We start from the raw sequence: 18,611 nt of genomic DNA on the forward strand, positions 1-18,611 counted from the left end.
TGCGCCGCAAGGAAGAGCAGCCCCCGGTCACCATAACTAGAGAAAGCCCACGGGCAGCAATGAAAACCCAATGCAGCCAAAAATAAATTTAAAAATTAAAAAAAAACAATAAAAATGGGTAAAGGACTTAAATAGACGTTTCTCCAAAGAAGATATACAAATGGGCAACAGCACATGACAAGATGCTGAACATTACTAATTATCAGGGAAATCAAATCAAACCCACAATGAGACACCACCTCACACCCCTGAGGAGGGCTATTATCAAACAACAGAAAATAGTAAGCATTGGTGAGGACGTGAAGAAACTGGAACCCTTGTGCATGGCTACTGGGAATGTAAAATGGTGCATCCACTATGTAAAACAATATGATAGTTCCACAAAAAAATTGAACATAGAATTACCTTATGATCCAGAAATTCTACTTTTGGGTATATACACAAAAGAACTGAAAGCAGGGACTTGAACAGATATTTGTATACCAATGTTCATAACAGTTTTATTCATAATAGTTAAAAGATGGAAACAACCGAAGTATCCATTAACAAATGAATGGATATGGACTAATCAAAATAAGCCACATGCAAATGGACAAATGTTGCATGATTGTACTTACAAGAAGTACCTAGAGTAGTCAAATTCATAGAGACAGAAAGTAGGATGGTGGTTGCCAGTGTTACTGGCCCCTTCTAGTCGGGCCCCAACAGGGGTCCCTCTACCTGGTGTCATTTGAGCCAAAAGATTGAGACCGAGTTTGGTTGTGAAGCAAAGGAAAGCTTCGTTCTTTGATCAAAGAATGGAGAGGTGTGAGCTTGCTCTAGAGTCCTCTCCATCAGGCCCCTCCCCAATAGGCCCTCAGCGGGGCTGCTTTGTAGGGCTCTCGTCAGTGGGAAGGGGGCGGGGTTTTCACGGGTCTGGCGCAGGCGTGTTGCTCACGGCTCCAGACCGCCGTGCTGGGCGTAGCATCTCTGCGCACGGCCCCCTGCCGCCATCTTGAATTGAGTGTTGCGTGCAGCACTTCTGTACGTGGCCCACCGAGCTGCGGCGTCCGTGCAGCCATTTTGCACCAGGAACTCTGGTCTGAAGTGCCGGGTGCACAGCCTCTGCAGGCGGCCCCCTGTGAGCGAGTGAAACGAGACTAAGCACAGAGGAAAAGAAGAAGAAAGGTTAGACTTTATTTTATTACCCAGATTCTATTTTTATTTCCCGAGAATTGTTCATGGGCTTTGCCGGTGACACCAGGGGCTTGGGGGGAGGGAGAAATGGGAAGTTACTGTTTAACGGGTACAGAGTTTCCGTTTGGGAAGATGAAAAAGTTCTGGAGCTGGATGGTGGTGATGGTTGCACAACAGTGTGAATCTACTTAATGGCACTGAACTGTACTTTTAAAAATGTCAATTTTTTGTTTTTGTTTTTTGCGGTACGCGGGCCTCTCACTGTTGTGGCCTCTCCCGTTGCGGAGCACAGGCTCCGGACGCGCAGGCTCAGTGGCCATGGCTCGCAGGCCCAGCCGCTCCGCGGCATGTGGGATCCTCCCGGACCGGGGCACGAACCGGTGTCCCCTGCATCAGCAGGCGTACTCCCAACCACTGCGCCACCAGGGAAGCCCCTAAAAGTGTCAAATTTTATGTTAGGAATATTTTACCACAATTTTTAAAAAAAGTTAAAAAAAACCAAAGACCTAAATGTAAGAGCTAAAACGTAAAACTCTCAGAAGAAAACATGGAGGTGAATCTGAAACAGGAAGGAAGGGATCAGGGCACAACCTTTAAAAGAATGACTTAGCCTTTGTGGATACGACATTAACTGGTTAGAACTGACTAGGCCCAAGCTGGCAGAAGATTCGACTTCCAGTTGACCTTGAGCCTCATTATGTGCTCATTGTAAATATTAGCATATGCTAAACAACATGCTCACAGGCCATGACAGTTCCAAGGCCAAAAAGTGGGTGATGGCCCAATTCCTGGAAATCTCCGCCCTTCTCCAAAATCATTGGAAAAATCCTCCCACTCATTAGCCTATGAAATTTCCCAGACCATAAAAACTAACCGCTGCATATTTCGGGGCCACTTTCAATCCTTTCTGTCTATGGAATGTGTATCTCCCAGGGCCTCTCACCTTCTGAGATGGTCCACACTCTGTGTCTCTTTTTTTTCTAATTAATTAATTTATTTATTTATTTTGGCAGCGTAGGGTCTTCGTTGCTGCACGCGGGCTTTCTCTAGTTGCAGCAAGCGGGGTTTACTCTTCGTTGTGATGCGCAGGCTTCTCATTGCAGTGGCTTTTCTTGTTGCAGAGCACGGGCTTTAGGCTCACGGGCTTCAGTAGTTGTGGCACACGGGTTCAGTAGTTGTGGCTCACAGGCTTAGTTGCTCCATGGCATGTGGGATATTCCCGGACCAGGGCTCGAACCCGTGTCCCTTGCATTGGCAGGCAGATTCTTAACCACTGTGCCACCAGGAAAGTACCTGTGTGTCTCTTTTTGAATTACGGTTTTCTCTGGGTATATGCCCAGTAGTGGGATTGCTGGGTCATATGGTAATTCTATGTTTAGTTTTTTAAGGAACCTCCGTACTGTTCTCCATAGTGGCTGTATCAATTTACATTCCTACCAACAGTGCAAGAGGGTTCATTTTTCTCCATGTGTCTCTCTCAATTAACCTACTTCTTACCTATCGCTTTGCCTCTCACTGAATTCCTTCCGCGCTGAGGCAAAGAGAACCTGAGCTTCATTAAGTCCTAAGACCAGGCGTGTGATTTCAGTTAAAAGACAAGTGGGTTTGAGTCCCAGCCCATGGGTTCAAGTCCCAATCTTAGTTTTAGCTGGGTTTGAATACCATCTGAGGTGTGATTGAGTTCAAGTCCCAATCTGATCTGAGTTGTGCTGTTTCAGCCAATCTGAGACCAGGTGTGAGGTTTCAAGTCTACGTGACCTTGGATTTGGCAGTGCTTTTTTAGATATGACACCAAAAGCATAAGCAATAAAAGAAAAAGTAGATAAGTCAGCCTTCATCAAAATTTAGAACTTTTGTGTATCACAGGACACTGAAGAAAGTGAAAAGACAACCCACAGAATAGAAGAAATTTTCAAATTATATATCTGATAAGGGATTAAAATCCAGAATATATAGAGAATTCTTACATGTCAACAATAAAAAGACAACCCAATTTAAAATTAGGTAAAGACATTTTAAAATTTTGAATAGATGTTTCTCCCAGAAGATATACAGATGGCCAATAAGCTCATGAAGAGATGCTCAAGAGCTTTAGTCATTAGAGAAATGCAGTTCAAAACCACAATGAGATACCACGTGACACCCACTAGGATGGCTATAATAGCAAAATAAGAAAACAGAAAAGGAGCCCTCACACATTGTTAGGGAGTATATAAAATGATGCAGCCACTTTGGAAGACAGTTTGCCAGTTTCTCAAAAGGTTGAACATAGAATTACTATATGAGCCAGTAATTCCACTCCTAAAGATACACCCAAGAGAAGTGAAAACATGTTTTTACAAAAACTTGTACAGGGCTTCCCTGGTGGCGCAGTGGTTGAGAGTCCGCCTGCCGATGCAGGGGACACGGGTTCGTGCCCCGGTCCGGGAAGATCCCACATGCCGCGGAGCGGCTGGGCCTGTGAGCCATGGCTGCTGAGCCTGCACGTCCGGAGCCTGTGCTCTGCAACGGGAGGGGCCACAACAGTGAGAGGCCCGCGTACCGCAAAAAAAAAAAAAAAAACTTGTACAAAAACTTTTCATAGCAGCATTATTCATAATAGCCAAAAAAGTGTAAATAACCCAAATGTCCATCCACTGATGAATGGGTAAACAAAATGTGGTATATTTATGCAAAAGAATATTATTCAGCCATAAAAAGGAATGACATACTGGTACCTGCTACAACATGGATGAACCTTGTATACATTATGCTAAGTTAAAGAAGCCAGTCACAAAAGATCACATACCGCATGTGATTCGCTTTCTATGAAATATCCAGAATAAGAAAATCTATAGAGATGGAAAATAGCTTAGTAGTTGCCAGAGGCAAGAGCAGGGGTGCAGGAAATGGGGAATGACTGCTAAAGGGTACAGCGGTTTTCGGGGGGTAATGAAAATGTCCTGCAGTTAAGCAGTGGAGTTGGTTGCACAACTTTGTAAATATACTAAAAATCACTGAATTGTACACTTTAAGAATGGTGAACTTACGATATGTGAATTATACCGTATTTTAATTTAAAAAGGAGATGAAACTGCCCAAGGGTAAAAGAGGGAAGGCAGACGGTCCCAGGGCGCAGCTGAGATCATCACTGGGGCTCCGACAAGGCGCCCCTCCCCGCCTCCCATCCCCGCAATTCCCCTCTCCTGTCGGCCACCCCACCTCATCTCACTGTGCCCTGAACCCCACTCCCACTTGCCTCGTCCCAGCCACGTTTGCCCCATGGTGAGGCTCCCTCACCCCCGGGGCCCCCTCTGTACTCACCCCGCTGGTTCTGGTAGGACGGCATTTCACATTTCCTAGTAACCAACCCCCAGAAAGGAGGGGTTCCTGGGTGTGGACTGGGTGGCCCCCTCTATCCCCCTGAGGTTGTTTGCTGGTGTCCTGGTTGTAGCCATGGTCCCCTGAGAGCCTGACAAACTAGGACTTGGAGAAGACCGAAATGGTGGGTGGGGATGGGGGTGGCTCTCCTCTGCCGAGGCCTTTGTTTCAAGGGAGGGAAATAATTCTCCTGGCCTCAAAATACCCTGCAGTCCGAGGTGGGTGGATCCAGGCTTCCTAACACACAATGGATCTTAGACCTTTTATCGAGCACTTGTCTTCTAGGCACAGTGTTAAGCCTTCCGGGGGAAGTCACATCTGGGCAGTGGCTCCACTACAGGTTCCAGAGTCAGACAGCCTTGGGTTCAAATCCTGGCTTCCCATTTCCTGGCTGTGTGACTTCAGAAAAGTTTCTTTATCTCTCTGACCTTTCATATCTTTGACTGTAAAATGGAGATACCCCTACCTGTTTCCAAATGGTTTGATACCAATGTAATGTTCTCAGCACAGAGGAAATGCTCAACAAATGGGAGACTGTGAGTTCCGTGCAGGCAGGGACCCAATCCATCTTGTTTACTGTAACATCCTCAGCTCTGCCCTCCTTGTGCTTTTCACTTGCCCACCTCCACACCTTGGCCCATGCCGCCCCCTCCACTTGGGATGCCTTTTCCTCAATCTCCACTAATCGACATCCTCCTTTTCTTCAAGGTCTGGCTCAATGCCACTTACATCCCATTGGGGTGACTTCTGTGCCTGGGTCCTCTCCCTGATTAAGGTGGAGGCCCCCAGAGCTGAGACTGTGGGATGGCCTCCAGTGTGACAGCAGAGTGGTTAATTGCATGGGCTTAGCTCTGGATAAGATACTTAACTTCTCTCTACCTCAGTTTGCTTGTCTGTAAAATGGGCTTAATAATGGTCAGCTAATCCCAGGGGGGCTCTGAGGTTTAAATGAGGTGATGCTTTGTTTTTTTTTGACCTCACCATGAGGCATGTGGGATCTTAGTTCCCCAACTAGGGATTGAACCTGCATCCCCTGCAGTGGAAGTGCAGTCTTAACCACTGGACCACCAGGGAAATCCCATTGTTTTCTTTTCTTTTCTTTTCTTTTTGGCTATGCTGTGTGGCATGCAGGATCTTAGTTCCCCAACCAGGGATCAAACCCGTGCCCCCTGCATTGGGAGTGGGGAGTCTTAAGCATTGAACCACCAGGGAAGTCCCACAAGGTGATGCACTTAGAGTGGGGCCTGGCATGTAGTAAGCCTTCAATAAATGCAGATCTGTGCTAATATGGTAGCCACAAGCCACATGGGGCAATCTATTATAAAATTAATCAAAATTTAATTTATTTAAAACTTGAGTTCCTCAGTCTCACTAACCACATTTCACATGTGACAACTGGCTACCAGTGACGTCCAATAGGATACAGCCCAGATACAGAACATTTCCATCACTGCAGAAAGTTCCATTAAAGGGGCTTCCCTGGTGGTGCAGTGGTTAAGAATTCACCTGCCAATTCAGGGGACATGGGTTCGAGCCCTGGTCTGGGAAGATCCCACATGCCGCGGAGCAACTAAGCCCATGCACTACAACTACTGAGCCTATGCTCTAGAGCCTGCATGCCACAACTACTGAAGCCTGCGTGCCTAGAGCCTGTGCTCCACAAGAGAAGCCACCGCAATGAGAAGCCCACGCACCGTAACAGAGTATCCCCTGCTCACCACAACTAGAGAAAGCCCCTGCGCAGCAATGAAGACCCAATGCAGCCAAAAATAAATAAATAAATAAATAAATAAATGAAAGTTCCATTAGATAGCACTATTGATGATGATGGTGATAATGAAGATAACGATAATCATGCTGTGGGCACACAGTATGTGCTCTGTGTCTGTTTGTGGTCTGGGTCAGGAGAAGCACTTAGGGGTATCTCTGAAGGCTCAGAACTCCTGGGAGGACCTCAACTCCTATTCCTGGCCCTGCCTGCCCAGCCTCTGATATCCCCAGAGGTAACTGGGGCCCCTCACGTTAGAGGGATTAGGGCGAGAAAGGTGACTGGTGAAAAACAGGCAGGATTAGGGGCTAATGAGAGGGCAGTGGAGGAGCCCAATCTCTGCATGCTGCCCATCTGGCAGGAAGTGGGTGTAGGTGGCAGCTGCGGGCTTTGCAGAAAGAGGCTGGAATGTGAAGTGGGGCGGGACCGGGGTGTCGAGAGGTACCTAACTGCTCCTGAGTGCACGTGGCAGGCACCCTGGATGGAGGGAGATCGCCAAAGACAGCCCCCCTTCTCCTTCTGGACCCAATTCTATCAGGGCCTAGAGCAAGGAGGTGTCAGTGCTAACCCACATCAGCGTAAAGAGGTCCCAAGACAGCCCAGGGGTGAGGACCAGGAATGCCCTGGGGGTAGGGGACCTGGAACAGCACTGGGAAGAGGGGCTTGAGTTAGCCCAGCTGTTGGGTCCGAGGCTAGACCAGGGGAAACTTTCAGCCCATGTGGACCCCCTCAAGGCCTGGAAGATGCGGCCATGTGGCTGTACTGTGGTCCCAAGCAGATGCACTCCTGGTTTCCTTATAGACAGTCATTGACAATGTGGCCTCTGCCCTCTCGGAGCTTCTCACAGCTGGAGAATCCCTTAGACATGCATGACCCTTGACAGTCTATATCTCAAAGGACAGGGAAACCTTCTGGGCTTCCCTCATCACCTGGCACAAGTGGTGGACGACCCTCACTGATCAGATGTTTAAAATCCCAAGAAGCACCCTTACCGCCCCAAGGGCATCAACATGCCCCACCTCTCCCTTAGGACCCAGGGGATGCGAGGTCCTGGACAAGGACCCTTGTGTCCCCATGACCTCTGTGATGAGAAGGGAGGGCAGCAGGGTTGGGGGAACTCAACCCTTCCCTGTATTGAAGGTGAGGGACCAGCACCACAGGATAGAATTTGAAAGTCAGGAAAAGCAGCATCAGCCCTGTGGGGAAAAAAAACCTTTAGCAAGGACACCTTTCGAGTTCCATTTTTCTGCCCCAGCCTGTCTCCTGTTGAATATGGACATTTGTTGCAAAAAGACATGAGCCTCCCACCCCGACAAAGTGAATGAACTGTTTACTAGACTAAGTCCCTGACTCCTAGCCATCACAGCTGGGTGAGGGTGACGTTTGCAGAACCGTAGGTGCGGGGTCTCTTCCTTAGTGAGATGGGGAGACTGAGGGTCGGAGAGAAGGGGTGCCTGCAGGGAGCAGTCCTCACTCCCCCTGAAATCCCGCCTTCCCTGGAGGCCTGGGGAGCACTGAGGGGGGTTCTACAGGTACCTAGCCTGGACTCCCATGCCATGGGAAGCCAGCCTCATTTCCTCCCAGCCTCTTCCACCTGGCAGGGGACCTCTGACACGCCCTCCCGTGTACGCCTGCCTCCCCCACCCCAAACTATCCCACAGCCAAGCACGGGACCTCACTTAATCCCAATTATGTAATGTGCAACCCAACAGCTGGCCAAGAAGGAGGCGCCTGGAGCCACGCCCAGGAGTGGGGGCAAAAGGCTCCGCTTGGTCAGGACCACAGACCAGACTTGGCCTCTGCCTGCAGTGGCCTCCACTCCTCCAGCCTCACCCAGCACCATGAGTGGCCGAGTCGGAGACCTGAGCCCCAAGCAGGCAGAGACCCTGGCCAAGGTGAGAGCCAGGGGAAAAGGGCTGAGAGGAGGAGGGAGGGTGGTGGCCGGAACACTGCCCCACTCTGTTGGTTCAGCATGTCCTTGACATTGTCTCTTTGTCATCACCTCACCCAGGGTCAGGTCTCCCAGTGCCTGGTGACATCAGCCCTGTCCAGGGCAGAGATTGAGGGAACAGCACCACTTCCTGGCAATAGTGTGGGTGCCAGATGAAGCCTGACTTCTCATCCAGGGGCCAGACCCAGAGACCTTTACCTGACATGCCCCTCCCCACCTCCCCTTAGGTGGGAGCTGAAGATGGTCTGCCCTCTGACTCTGTTCCCTTTCACTCCCCAGGACCCTGACAGATGACCTGTCTGTAAGAGCTGAGAGATGGAGCAGAGTGTGTTGTCATCACCACGGTCAATGGGGAAGAGGACGCATAATCACTAACAATGTTTTTGTAGAAAATGGGATGGAAAAAAAGACAGAAGCCTTGGTGGACTAACACATGAAAAGAACTAAGAATACATTCATACTCCAATCTACTTACCCACCCATCCACCCATTTATCTTTTCTTCCATCCATCCTTCTACTCCCACCCACCCGTCTGTCTACTCACACACCCATCTCTCCTTCTGTCCATCCACTATTCATTGATTTGTCCTTCCTTTTTTCCCATCCATCCATCCATTCTTTCTTCTTTCTGTTTACTCACGCATGTATCCTTCCTCCCATTCACCTACCCATCCATCCACCCACCCATCCTCCATCACTGTGGGCCAGACTGCACTGGAAGAGAAGGAGGCAAGACGAAAACAATCACTGAGTCTGGGGCAAAGGCTCAGTGTGAAAACCTCTTCAATCAACGTCTCTCTTCCCAGTTCCGAGAAAATGTCCAGGATGTGTTGCCTGCCCTGCCCAACCCAGATGACTATTTCCTTCTGCGCTGGCTCTGAGGTGAGGGCAGAGGTGGGGGAGGTCACGGTGAGGGGGAAGTGAGAGGGCCCTTGTCCCAGCTGCTCCAGAAGGACCCAAGGCTCTCAGGATCCGACCATACCACCTTGCTTCACATGTTCAGGTGCAGGAGAGGGGAGGGGACAGGAAAGGGAGGTCCCACCCAGACCCCCAGTGCCCTCCATAGCCCCCCACTGCCCAGGACCAGGGCAAGATGACTGCAAGGCAACCTCTTTCCCACCCCATGCCTTCTTTCCATCTTCTCACAGCTCAGAATTTCGACCTGCAGAAATCAGAGGCCATGTTCCACAAGGTGAGACCCATCCCCCTCCCTGGAAATTTGGTGAGGGGCTTTGTGGGGGCAATCCCTGCCTCCAGCCCCTACCTCCATCCCCTCCTCAGGGGTGCTGGGAGCCCAGTGAGACCTTACCACTCAACTCCCTTTCAGTACATGGAGTTCCGGAAGACCATGGACATTGACCACATACTGACTGGCAGCCCCCCGAGGTGAGCCAACACCCACACAGCCCCCAGTCTCTTATAGACTTACCACCCGAGCAGTCTCTGGATCATCGGGACCATGAGTGGAGGGTAGCAGAGACCATGAGTGTGCAGGCACCTCTCCTATAACAATTATGACTATTTCCTGGGGGCTTATGAGGTCCAAGCGTAAGTTAAGACTTTATCTGCATGATCTCATTTAATCCTCACAACCCCATGAAGTGGGTACTGTTGTCCGCATTGTACACATGAGGACACTGAAGCCCAGCAATGATTAAGCAGCCCACCCAAAGTCCCACAGCCCCAAGGTGGAGCTGGGATTTGAGCTCAAGCTTGTCTGTCCTCCAAATCCAGGCTCTTCACCACCAGAGTTAGCTCGTGGCTCTGAGCCCTCACCCCTAGGGCCTTGGTCAAAGCATCCTGTCTAGGTGGGAAAGAAACTTAGCTCACCAAGAAGTTGGGGAGAAGAGTCCCACCACCGGTGTCTTAGTAAAGCAGTGGTCCTAGTTTCACTTGTGGAGCACAAGCTCTGAGTCAGGCACTTTGTGATCTTGGGGACTTTCCCCAACAGAGGAGAGGGAATGGTGCTCAGATAGGTGGCATCACTTGCTCAAGGATGCACAGGAGGGAAGCAGTAGCATCTGTTTTTGAACCAGGTCTGTGACCTTCAGAATCCATGTGCTTCATCACTAAGCCCAACTCCTTTCCATGGAAAGGGACGCGGGAGACATTGGGGGCAGAACTAAGGAGCCCAGAGGCCTCAAGCAGGCGTGGCTGAGACCTGCCTTGGCCATGTACCTGCTGTGAGCAAGACCTCCTCCTGCAAACCCCTCAGTTTTCTTATCTGGACAGTAGAGCCGCCCTCCATTAGAGGGACAGTGCTTGTACCACAGTGTGTGTTGGCTCGGGCCACCCACGGCAGCCTGGTCTGGGTATCTCTGGGAGGTGCATGATGCCAAGTTTCGTGTGTTTGTCCATGCCCAGGTGATCCAGAAGTACACGCCTGGGGCCCTGTGTGGCTGTGACCATGACGGCTGCCCTGTGTGGTATGACATCATCGGGCCGCTTGACCCCAAGGGCCTGCTTTTCTCTGTCACCAAGCAGGACCTGCTCCAGACCAAGATGAGGGACTGTGAGCGCATCCTGCACAAGTGTGACCTGCAGACAGAGCGGGTGAGGCTGCCAGGGGACTTGGTCCCAGGAACACACCTGTGCTCTCTGCCGTCACAGCCAGAGGGCTCTGTGGTCAGACACCAGCTCTGCCGCTTCCCAGGTGGGTGTACTGGTTTTCCACCTTGGAAAGTGATAACTTTGGTGATGGTAACTTTGCCACCTTGGAAAGTTACCTCACCTCCCTGAGCCTGTTTCCTCACCTATAGAACAGGGACAATAATAATGGTTGCAAAGATTAAATTAGATAATGCAAGTATATGGCTGGCCTGATTCGTATTTCTCAGAATGCTATTAGCTACTGTTATTCCCTCGGAGTCTTTGCCCCTGTTGTTCCTCTGTCTGGATAGCCCGACCTCCAGCACACACACTTCCCTCCCACACTTCCCTTGGCTCTCTCCTATCTATCTTTCAGGTCTCAAACTGTCACTTTCTCTGAGGCCCCCATCTGGGTTAACGTGTGTTCCCACAGCTCCCGTGTTGTCCAGCTCTCACTTCAGGACCATGGGGATCTGGTTGCTTGTCAATCTCCCCAGCCAACCTGTGAACTCTTTAAGGACAAGAACTCTGGATTATTGAGCTACATGCTATACTTATAGTGTCTGGCTCAAAATAGGTGCTTAATAAATATTAGTTGGACAAATGGAGGAATGAATGGCTGAATAAACAGCAGTATGAAGGGATGGATGGGTGAACTGATGAGTGGGTGAGTCAATTAATGGGTGGATGGATAGACATGATGGGTGGATGGTGGATGGATGGGTAGTAAATGCATTCACTGTTTTGTCCACTCATTCATCTGAGGGCAAAGTAGGAATATGGGAGAAGCCCTGAAGGGTCATGTGCTGGGGTCACCATCTCCCAAGTTCTGAGCCTGCACCTTGATCCTTGCTCTCATCCTCACAGCTGGGGAGGAAGATTGAGACCATCGTGATGATATTTGACTGTGAAGGCCTGGGGCTGAAGCACTTCTGGAAACCCCTGGTGGAAGTGTACCAGGAGGTGGGGAAAGGCCCCTGGGCACCCCTGCTTGCTTTAACGACCAGCTTGGCCTGCTGTGACCTTGCTGCTAACTCAGAGCCAGGATCTGGTAAAAGGTGGTGGCCTTCCTGGGCCCCATCACTGCAGCTCAGGACCCAAAGATATGTTGGCTGGAAGATCCCACAGAACAGGCCTCAGGGACAACACTGTACTGAGTCCATAGGGGCCAGCTTCAGACAAACCCCGCCCAGCCCTGTCAGCCCTAGCTCTGTGACTCAGGCGAGTCGCTTTATCCCTCCATGCTTTATTTTCCTCACTTACAAAATGGGGATACTGATTGCACTTCAAAGGGATGTAGGGATATTTCAGTGAGTTGTTATGTAAAGTATATACACAAGTGCTTGGCAAATAGCGTTTAATAAACAGTAAACGTTTTATTTACTATTACATAAATTATTATTATATACTACTGTTGTTATAACATTTGCTGTAAAAATGATTATTGTTATGTAATTACTATTAGGTTATGGTTGCAATAGTCTGGGGTGAGATTTCTTCCAGGGGCCATGGAGGTGATGGAAAGAAGGGAAACCCTCCACAGCCCTCTGAATCCTCCAGAGGGGAGGTTGCAAAGGGAATGGGGGTAGGAGAAGAAAAGGTGTGGGTTCTCATGGGGTCTTTCTTGGTCCCACAGTTCTTTGGCCTCCTTGAAGAGAATTACCCAGAGACCCTGAAGTTCATGCTCATTGTGAAAGGTGTGTGGCAGGTGACTTCACTCCCCTGTGCCTCCAATTCCTTATCTGCACCCTGGGGACAATACTAGTGCCTTTTTCTCTGGATAGCAGTCAGGCAGGTTGGTTGTTTGGCTGCATGCAAATCAGAGTGCCTGAAACAGAGTAACTTCTCCATAAATGGTAACTTCTGTGGTTGGCTTTACTGCAAGAAGAGGCAGCTCCCACCTCAATTCTTCCAGGAATCCCCCCTCACCTTTCCCACCCATGTTGATCTCTCCCTCCTCAAACTGCCTCTGGCACTGGCAGCTGGTGCAGCCCAGTCTGGCCTTTCCTGTCAACTGCTTTCTGGGGCCTCCAGTTGTCTTGTGTGTATTCATCCTGTTTTCCTTGGGTTGTCTGCTCCTTGAAGGCAGGGCCTCTGATTCTCCACTTCTGTTGTATCCCTCACAGGCCTGGGGCCAGGTGGAAACTCAATAGGTATTTGGGTGGTGGTTGTTTGGGTGGGTGGGTGGATAGAAAGATGGATATACGTTTGATGGGTGACTGGTTGATTCATTGCTTAGTTTTTGTCTGTTTGACTGGCCAGTTGTTTAGCTGGCTGGTTGACTGGTGGTTAGTTGGATATCTGGTTGTCTGGTTGGATAGTTGTTAGCTTGGTAGACTGAGTGACTAGTTAGCATTTTGATTGCCTATGTGGGTGAGTGGCTAGTTGGCAGATGGGTTAGTTGGTTGGCTGATTTGTTGCTTGGCTGTATCTTGGATGGTTGATTGCTGGTTTGAATGGTTGACTGACTGGAAGAGGCGGTTGGTTGGGCAGTTAGCTGGTGGTTTAGTTAGCTGATTGGTTTACTGATTGGCTGGCATGTTGCTTGGTGGTTTGACTATTTGGTAGGTTGGCTGTTTGATCGGTAGGCTGATTGATGGGTAGGTGAGAAGGTGAATTGATTGGCTATTTTTTGGCTGGTTTGCTGGCTGTTTGATACATTGGATGATTGATTGGGTGGTTGGTTAGTTGGCTGCTTGTTGTTTTAGTTGACCGATTGGTTGGATGGTTTGTCAGGTGCAGGGCATTGGAACTTGCCAAGGTAACTCATTATTCCTCCACATTGTTGGCTATGACTGTTATGGAGAGAGTGGCCCGGTGGAATTATCTTTTCCCCATTATACTTGCTTATATCTCTCCAGCCACCAAACTGTTCCCTGTGGAATACAACCTCATGAAGCCCTTCTTGAGTGAGGACACTCACAGGAAAATTATCGTGTTGGGAAATAAGTAATTCCAGCTCCATCCCCTAAACTCTACGTATGAACTTTGGAGTAAGTTTGGTCCATCACCCCCTCCAGAGATCCACACATCACTTAAAGTCAGAGGCTCCTCCTTCTCAAAGATGAAATGGGTCTTACACTATAGAGTCTATCCTGTTACCTCTGTCTTACTCCCTGCCGTACCTCTTTTTTTTTTTTTTGCGGTACGCGGGCCTCTCACCGCTGTGGCCTCTCCCGCTGCAGAGCACAGGCTCCGGACGCGCAGCCCCAGCGGCCATGGCTCACGAGCCCAGCCGCTCCGCGGCACGTGGGATCCTCCCGGACCGGGGCACGAACCCGCGTCCCCCGCACTGGCAGGCGGACTCTCAACCACTGCGCCACCAGGGAAGCCCCTGCCGTACCTCTTTGGTGACTAAAACCTCCACATCTTTCTCCTTTTCAACCTCTGGGCTATGGGCATCAGTTTCTTTTCAACACTCATCGCCTCAGTGCTTCTAAAGGCAATTTGGGCTGAAGAGGATGAGGAAGAAGAGCAGGAAAAGGAGAAGTGATTCAGAGAAGGAATGCTCAATAAGGAGGGACTGGATAAGTAAATAACAATGCATCCATTTGATGAATGATTGGGCAGCCATGAAAAGTGATTTGATGTCATGGAAAATGTCATTAAGTTAAAAGAAAAATAGATTATAAAGTAGTGTGGATAGTATGGTCTTATTTTTATAAAAACAAGAATATATTTCTAGAAGGAAATACAACAAAATAATTTGTGGTTAGCAAGAAATCAGGTGGTTTATAATTTTTTTTATATATTTCTAAACTTTTAGAATTATATGTATTACCTTTATAAGTGGGCAAAAAAAATGTTTTAATGATAGAAAAAAAGAAATAGAGAAGAGAAATAGTTCTTAAACTCAACTGGTGACCCTGAGCTTGGAGGATAACATCTCATAATCAGAATGGTCAGATCATCAAATCAGGAGATTTGAGGATCCAGGAGGATGGGGATGAATCTAACAAATCCCTGTCTTCTCTCCCTTTCTGATACCTGAGTCTCTGCCTCTGCCTAGATCCACTGGGGTAGGGAGCTGGGTGGATCACAAGGTAGCCCCCAAATCCTGGAGCAGTGTGGGTAACTGCCACACTCCAGACCCACGTCCAGGCCTCTGCCCCATTTGGTGGCGCACAGGGTTCTGTGCATTTGGCTGTGAGATGCCAGGCATTATGGTCTTCCTTCTCATCCCACTGGTATCTCCCATGGCCACAGCAGGGGATAACTTGAATTGGTTATAGGTCTGGGGCCATGGTGACACCCCAGGATCCAGAACACTTAGAGCTTTGCATAGGGCATGAAGAACAATAATGGGCATCATGATTGTGGTGATTAAGCAGCAGAGAGGGGGAGGTCCTTTCAAAGACCCAGGGCTGTCCCTCTCCACCCAGAGGTCTGACTTGTGTATGCCACTTGCACACAGTGTGGCCCCTGACATGGTCCTTGACCTTGAAACAATTAGACAACTCTAATCGTGACTGCTTATGACTGGGAGACCCTCAAAAATGTGCAAACCCATCAGCCAGGGAAAACATGTTTCCATAGCAACACAATGCTGGAAGACATTTCTGCAGCCTAAGGCCTGGGGGCCTAGGGAATGGGCCCTGGCAGCCTAGCTCCTGTAGGGCTTCTCCCCAAGGTCAGGTCCTCCTGGTAAGAGGGGGGCTGATGGGTCCCCTCCATGCTCAATAGTCCCCCTTCAACTCCTCTCCCCACAGACAGCTGGAAGGAAGGTTTGCTAAAACTCATCAGTCCTGAAGAACTGCCTGCCCAGTTTGGGGGGACCCTGACCGACCCAGATGGGAACCCCAAATATTTAACTAAAGTATGAAGAGCCCCAGAACAGGGGAGGGTAGAGGAGTAGAGCTCGGTTCCTTTCTCACCCTCTCATTCATTCCACAAATGTCTATGGAGAAACCTCTGTGAGCCAGGTATTGAGTTAGTCCCAGCCCTGCCCTGACAGAGCCCTCAGCAACTGTGCAGGCAAACAAGAAATGGGGAAATTGTGACCCAGAGGGATGAGCTGGGAGGGGAAGTTCCCAGAAGAGGGCCCTGATTGAGGATGGAGGGACACAGGAGGCTTCCCAGGGTGGGGGGGATGGGTAGGGGAGGACAGGATGAGCAGGATACTTCCAGGAGATGGGGAAATATCTCAGGCAGGAGAAACAGCATGAACAATGCAAGAGGTGGGGAGCAAGCCCATCTTGCTCTGTGTCTGCAAATCAGCTATGGTGGGGAGATCCCCAAGTCCATGTATGTGCAGGACCAGGTGAAGACTCAGTACGAGCACTTGGTGCAGATCAGCCGCAGCTCCTCGCACCAGGTGGAGTATGAGATTCTGTTCCCAGGCTGTGTTCTCAGGTAAGGAACAGGCCACCAACCCACCCCTGGCTGGGCCCTAGCCCCTCAGGGACCCTTCAGCCTGAGCAGTGACCTGTTCCCCTCCTTCCCCCAATACAGGTGGCAGTTCTTATCTGACAGTGAAGACATTGGCTTCGGGGTTTTCCTGAAGACCATGATGGGGGAGTGGCAGTGGGCTGGGTTGATGACGGAGGTGCAGCTCAACCAGCGCTACAGCGCCCACCTGATGCCTGAGGATGGGAGACTCACCTGCACGGAAGCTGGCGTCTGTAAGTCTGCCCTGGCTGGGCCCCAGCCCTGGAAAGTTGAAGCCACCTGTGCCATGGTTTATAGGAAGAAATAGAGGGATAGTGACCACTCCCCCACCAAGGAACATACACCCTAGGTCAGTGCCATTCATCCATACAGTCACTCTTTCGGTTCACACTTGAGAGCACCTATCGTGTGCCAGAAGGGGCTGAGAGCACTCAGGCCGCAGGACACAGGCAAGGGACAATAGGGCAGTGACATTCCCCAGGAGGAAACTGGGCCTCTGAGAGGTAAATCAGCTTGTCCAGAGGCACACAGCTGAGTGTGGTACCAGGGTCCCACTTCAGCCTCGTGGTAGCTGCATAACCCTGAGCAAAAGTCTTACTGAACGCAGGTTTGCTCACCTGTGAAGCAGAGGCTACAACTCCTACCTCTCGGGTGCCTGTAATGAGGCAGAAAGCATGCACAGGCCTCGCCCTGCACCCCACTTCATCAAGGGGCCTGGGAGGCCTCTGATGTTCTGAAATGCCCCCCTCGCATACCTATCATGTGACTGTCCAGGTGTGGACACAATGGGAGGCAGTGGCTATTGTTCTCATTGCCAGTTGGTGCAACTAAAGCCAGGCTGGGCACATGCCAGGAGGAGGTCAATTTCTGTTTACAGGCCCTGCTCAGGAATGGCAGTTCCCATGGGGAAGGAAACAGCAGTCGGGGGAACTTGGACCAGCTTGGCAAACACAACAGTTGGGAACACAGCCTGTTCTCCCCCATGGCCAGGGCACAGGGAGTGTGTGAAGCCAGGCCAAACTACCCGTCTGTCCATCTATCCCCCCAGATGTCCTGCGCTTTGACAATACCTATAGCTTTGTCCACACCAAGAAGGTCAGCTTCACAGTGTATGTGCTGCTTCTGGATGAGGGCATGCAGAAATAAGACAAGGAGCTCACCCCTGTCTGGGCAGCTCCCTCACTTCCAAGAGACCCCTGACTGCTTTCGGCCTATATATCCTACTCTTCCCCCAGAAATTGCTCAGTAGTCCTCTTGACTCTGTGACACTAGTAAGTAAAGAAACGGCTGCCTTGGGAAAAATGCATGTGCTGTGGTCAGATCAGGAAAGGTACGCGAGGCACAGCTTTGGAGAATGCCGAGGTTGCAGAAAAGGAAGAAACAAGGGTAAGAACAAGTGGATGTCCCTGAAACCCAAAAAGTAGGAAAACGAGTCTCCTAGCCTTTGTCCTCACTTCTGAGGCATTTGTGTGCATGAATTTTTTCTCCATGAGTTATCAGCAACCTGGGTTGGATATGTATCTAAATTCTTTTTACTGCTACTCCTTATATAGTATATGCTCAATATATACTTGTGAAGTTGAATGGAGGTAGGGAGCAAGTGATTCATGGGTGTGCAAATAAGTACTAGGGGAGATTTCAGCACCTTGGACAGGGACAGAGCCCTGGAGGGGATGGACTCTCTTGGAGACCCAGGTGACCCAGCCCCTAGACCTATGGCAGTGGCTGCCCCCTCGGGTAGGTAGGAGCTGCCTTGAGAAGGCTTTGTCTGACTCAGCACACAGCTTCCCCAACCCATCTCTGCCACCCTCACCGCCTTCCCTTGCAACTCACAGCTTATGTTTTAAGCAATTAAAGGCACTTTCCTAGAAGCAAAGGAAGTCACATCTGGCTCTAGCTGCTGCCTGGCGATAATAAAAAAAAAAAACAACACAGCTGTCATTCGTTGAGTGCTCTCTGTGTACCAAACACAGTGCCAAGTGCTTTATGAGTTCAGCCCATTTCACACACCTACCCTGAGGCCACCTATCACAGTCACGTATGCATAAGGAAACCAAGGCTCAGAGAGGTGAAGTCACTCACCCAACATCATACAACTCTTTTTTTTTCTTTTTCTTTTTTTTTGGCTGTGCCACACAGCTTGCAGGATCTTAGTTCCCTGACCAGGGATCGAACCCATGCCCTCTTAAGTGGCAGATCAAAGACCTGTTTTTTTTTTTCACTCCAAAGACATTGCTCTTAATTGCCCTATAATACTGCTTCCTAAGACCCTACTTTTACAGAGGAGAGAAGGAATGACTTGTTTGTCCTAGATCGTCCAGTGGAAGTGTCTTGGATGCCACCCTCTCCAGTCTCAGTTTGTGGGCAGAGGAGGTGTT

General features: G+C 49.8%; 1 protein-coding gene across 1 annotated transcript; it reads left to right on the forward strand.

Moving 5' to 3' along the window:
- Window positions 1-1,005: 1,005 nt before the first annotated feature.
- On the forward strand, window positions 1,006-18,160 carry LOC114892946 (SEC14-like protein 3). Its single transcript, XM_029218325.1, is given in 15 exon segments — window positions 1,006-1,167; window positions 8,017-8,199; window positions 9,063-9,138; window positions 9,405-9,448; window positions 9,584-9,620; window positions 9,623-9,642; window positions 10,621-10,809; window positions 11,713-11,808; window positions 12,482-12,542; window positions 13,707-13,794; window positions 15,559-15,661; window positions 15,800-15,813; window positions 15,898-16,197; window positions 16,297-16,466; window positions 17,282-18,160. Coding segments are annotated over 14 exon segments (1,404 nt in total). The 5' UTR covers window positions 1,006-1,167; window positions 8,017-8,145; the 3' UTR covers window positions 17,434-18,160.
- The last annotated feature ends 451 nt before the right edge of the window (window positions 18,161-18,611 follow it).

Source organism: Monodon monoceros, unplaced genomic scaffold (assembly GCF_005190385.1).
Source record: "Monodon monoceros isolate NGI ecotype Baffin Bay Population unplaced genomic scaffold, NGI_Narwhal_1 Super_Scaffold_1, whole genome shotgun sequence".
In the NCBI taxonomy this organism is placed as follows: domain Eukaryota; kingdom Metazoa; phylum Chordata; class Mammalia; order Artiodactyla; family Monodontidae; genus Monodon; species Monodon monoceros.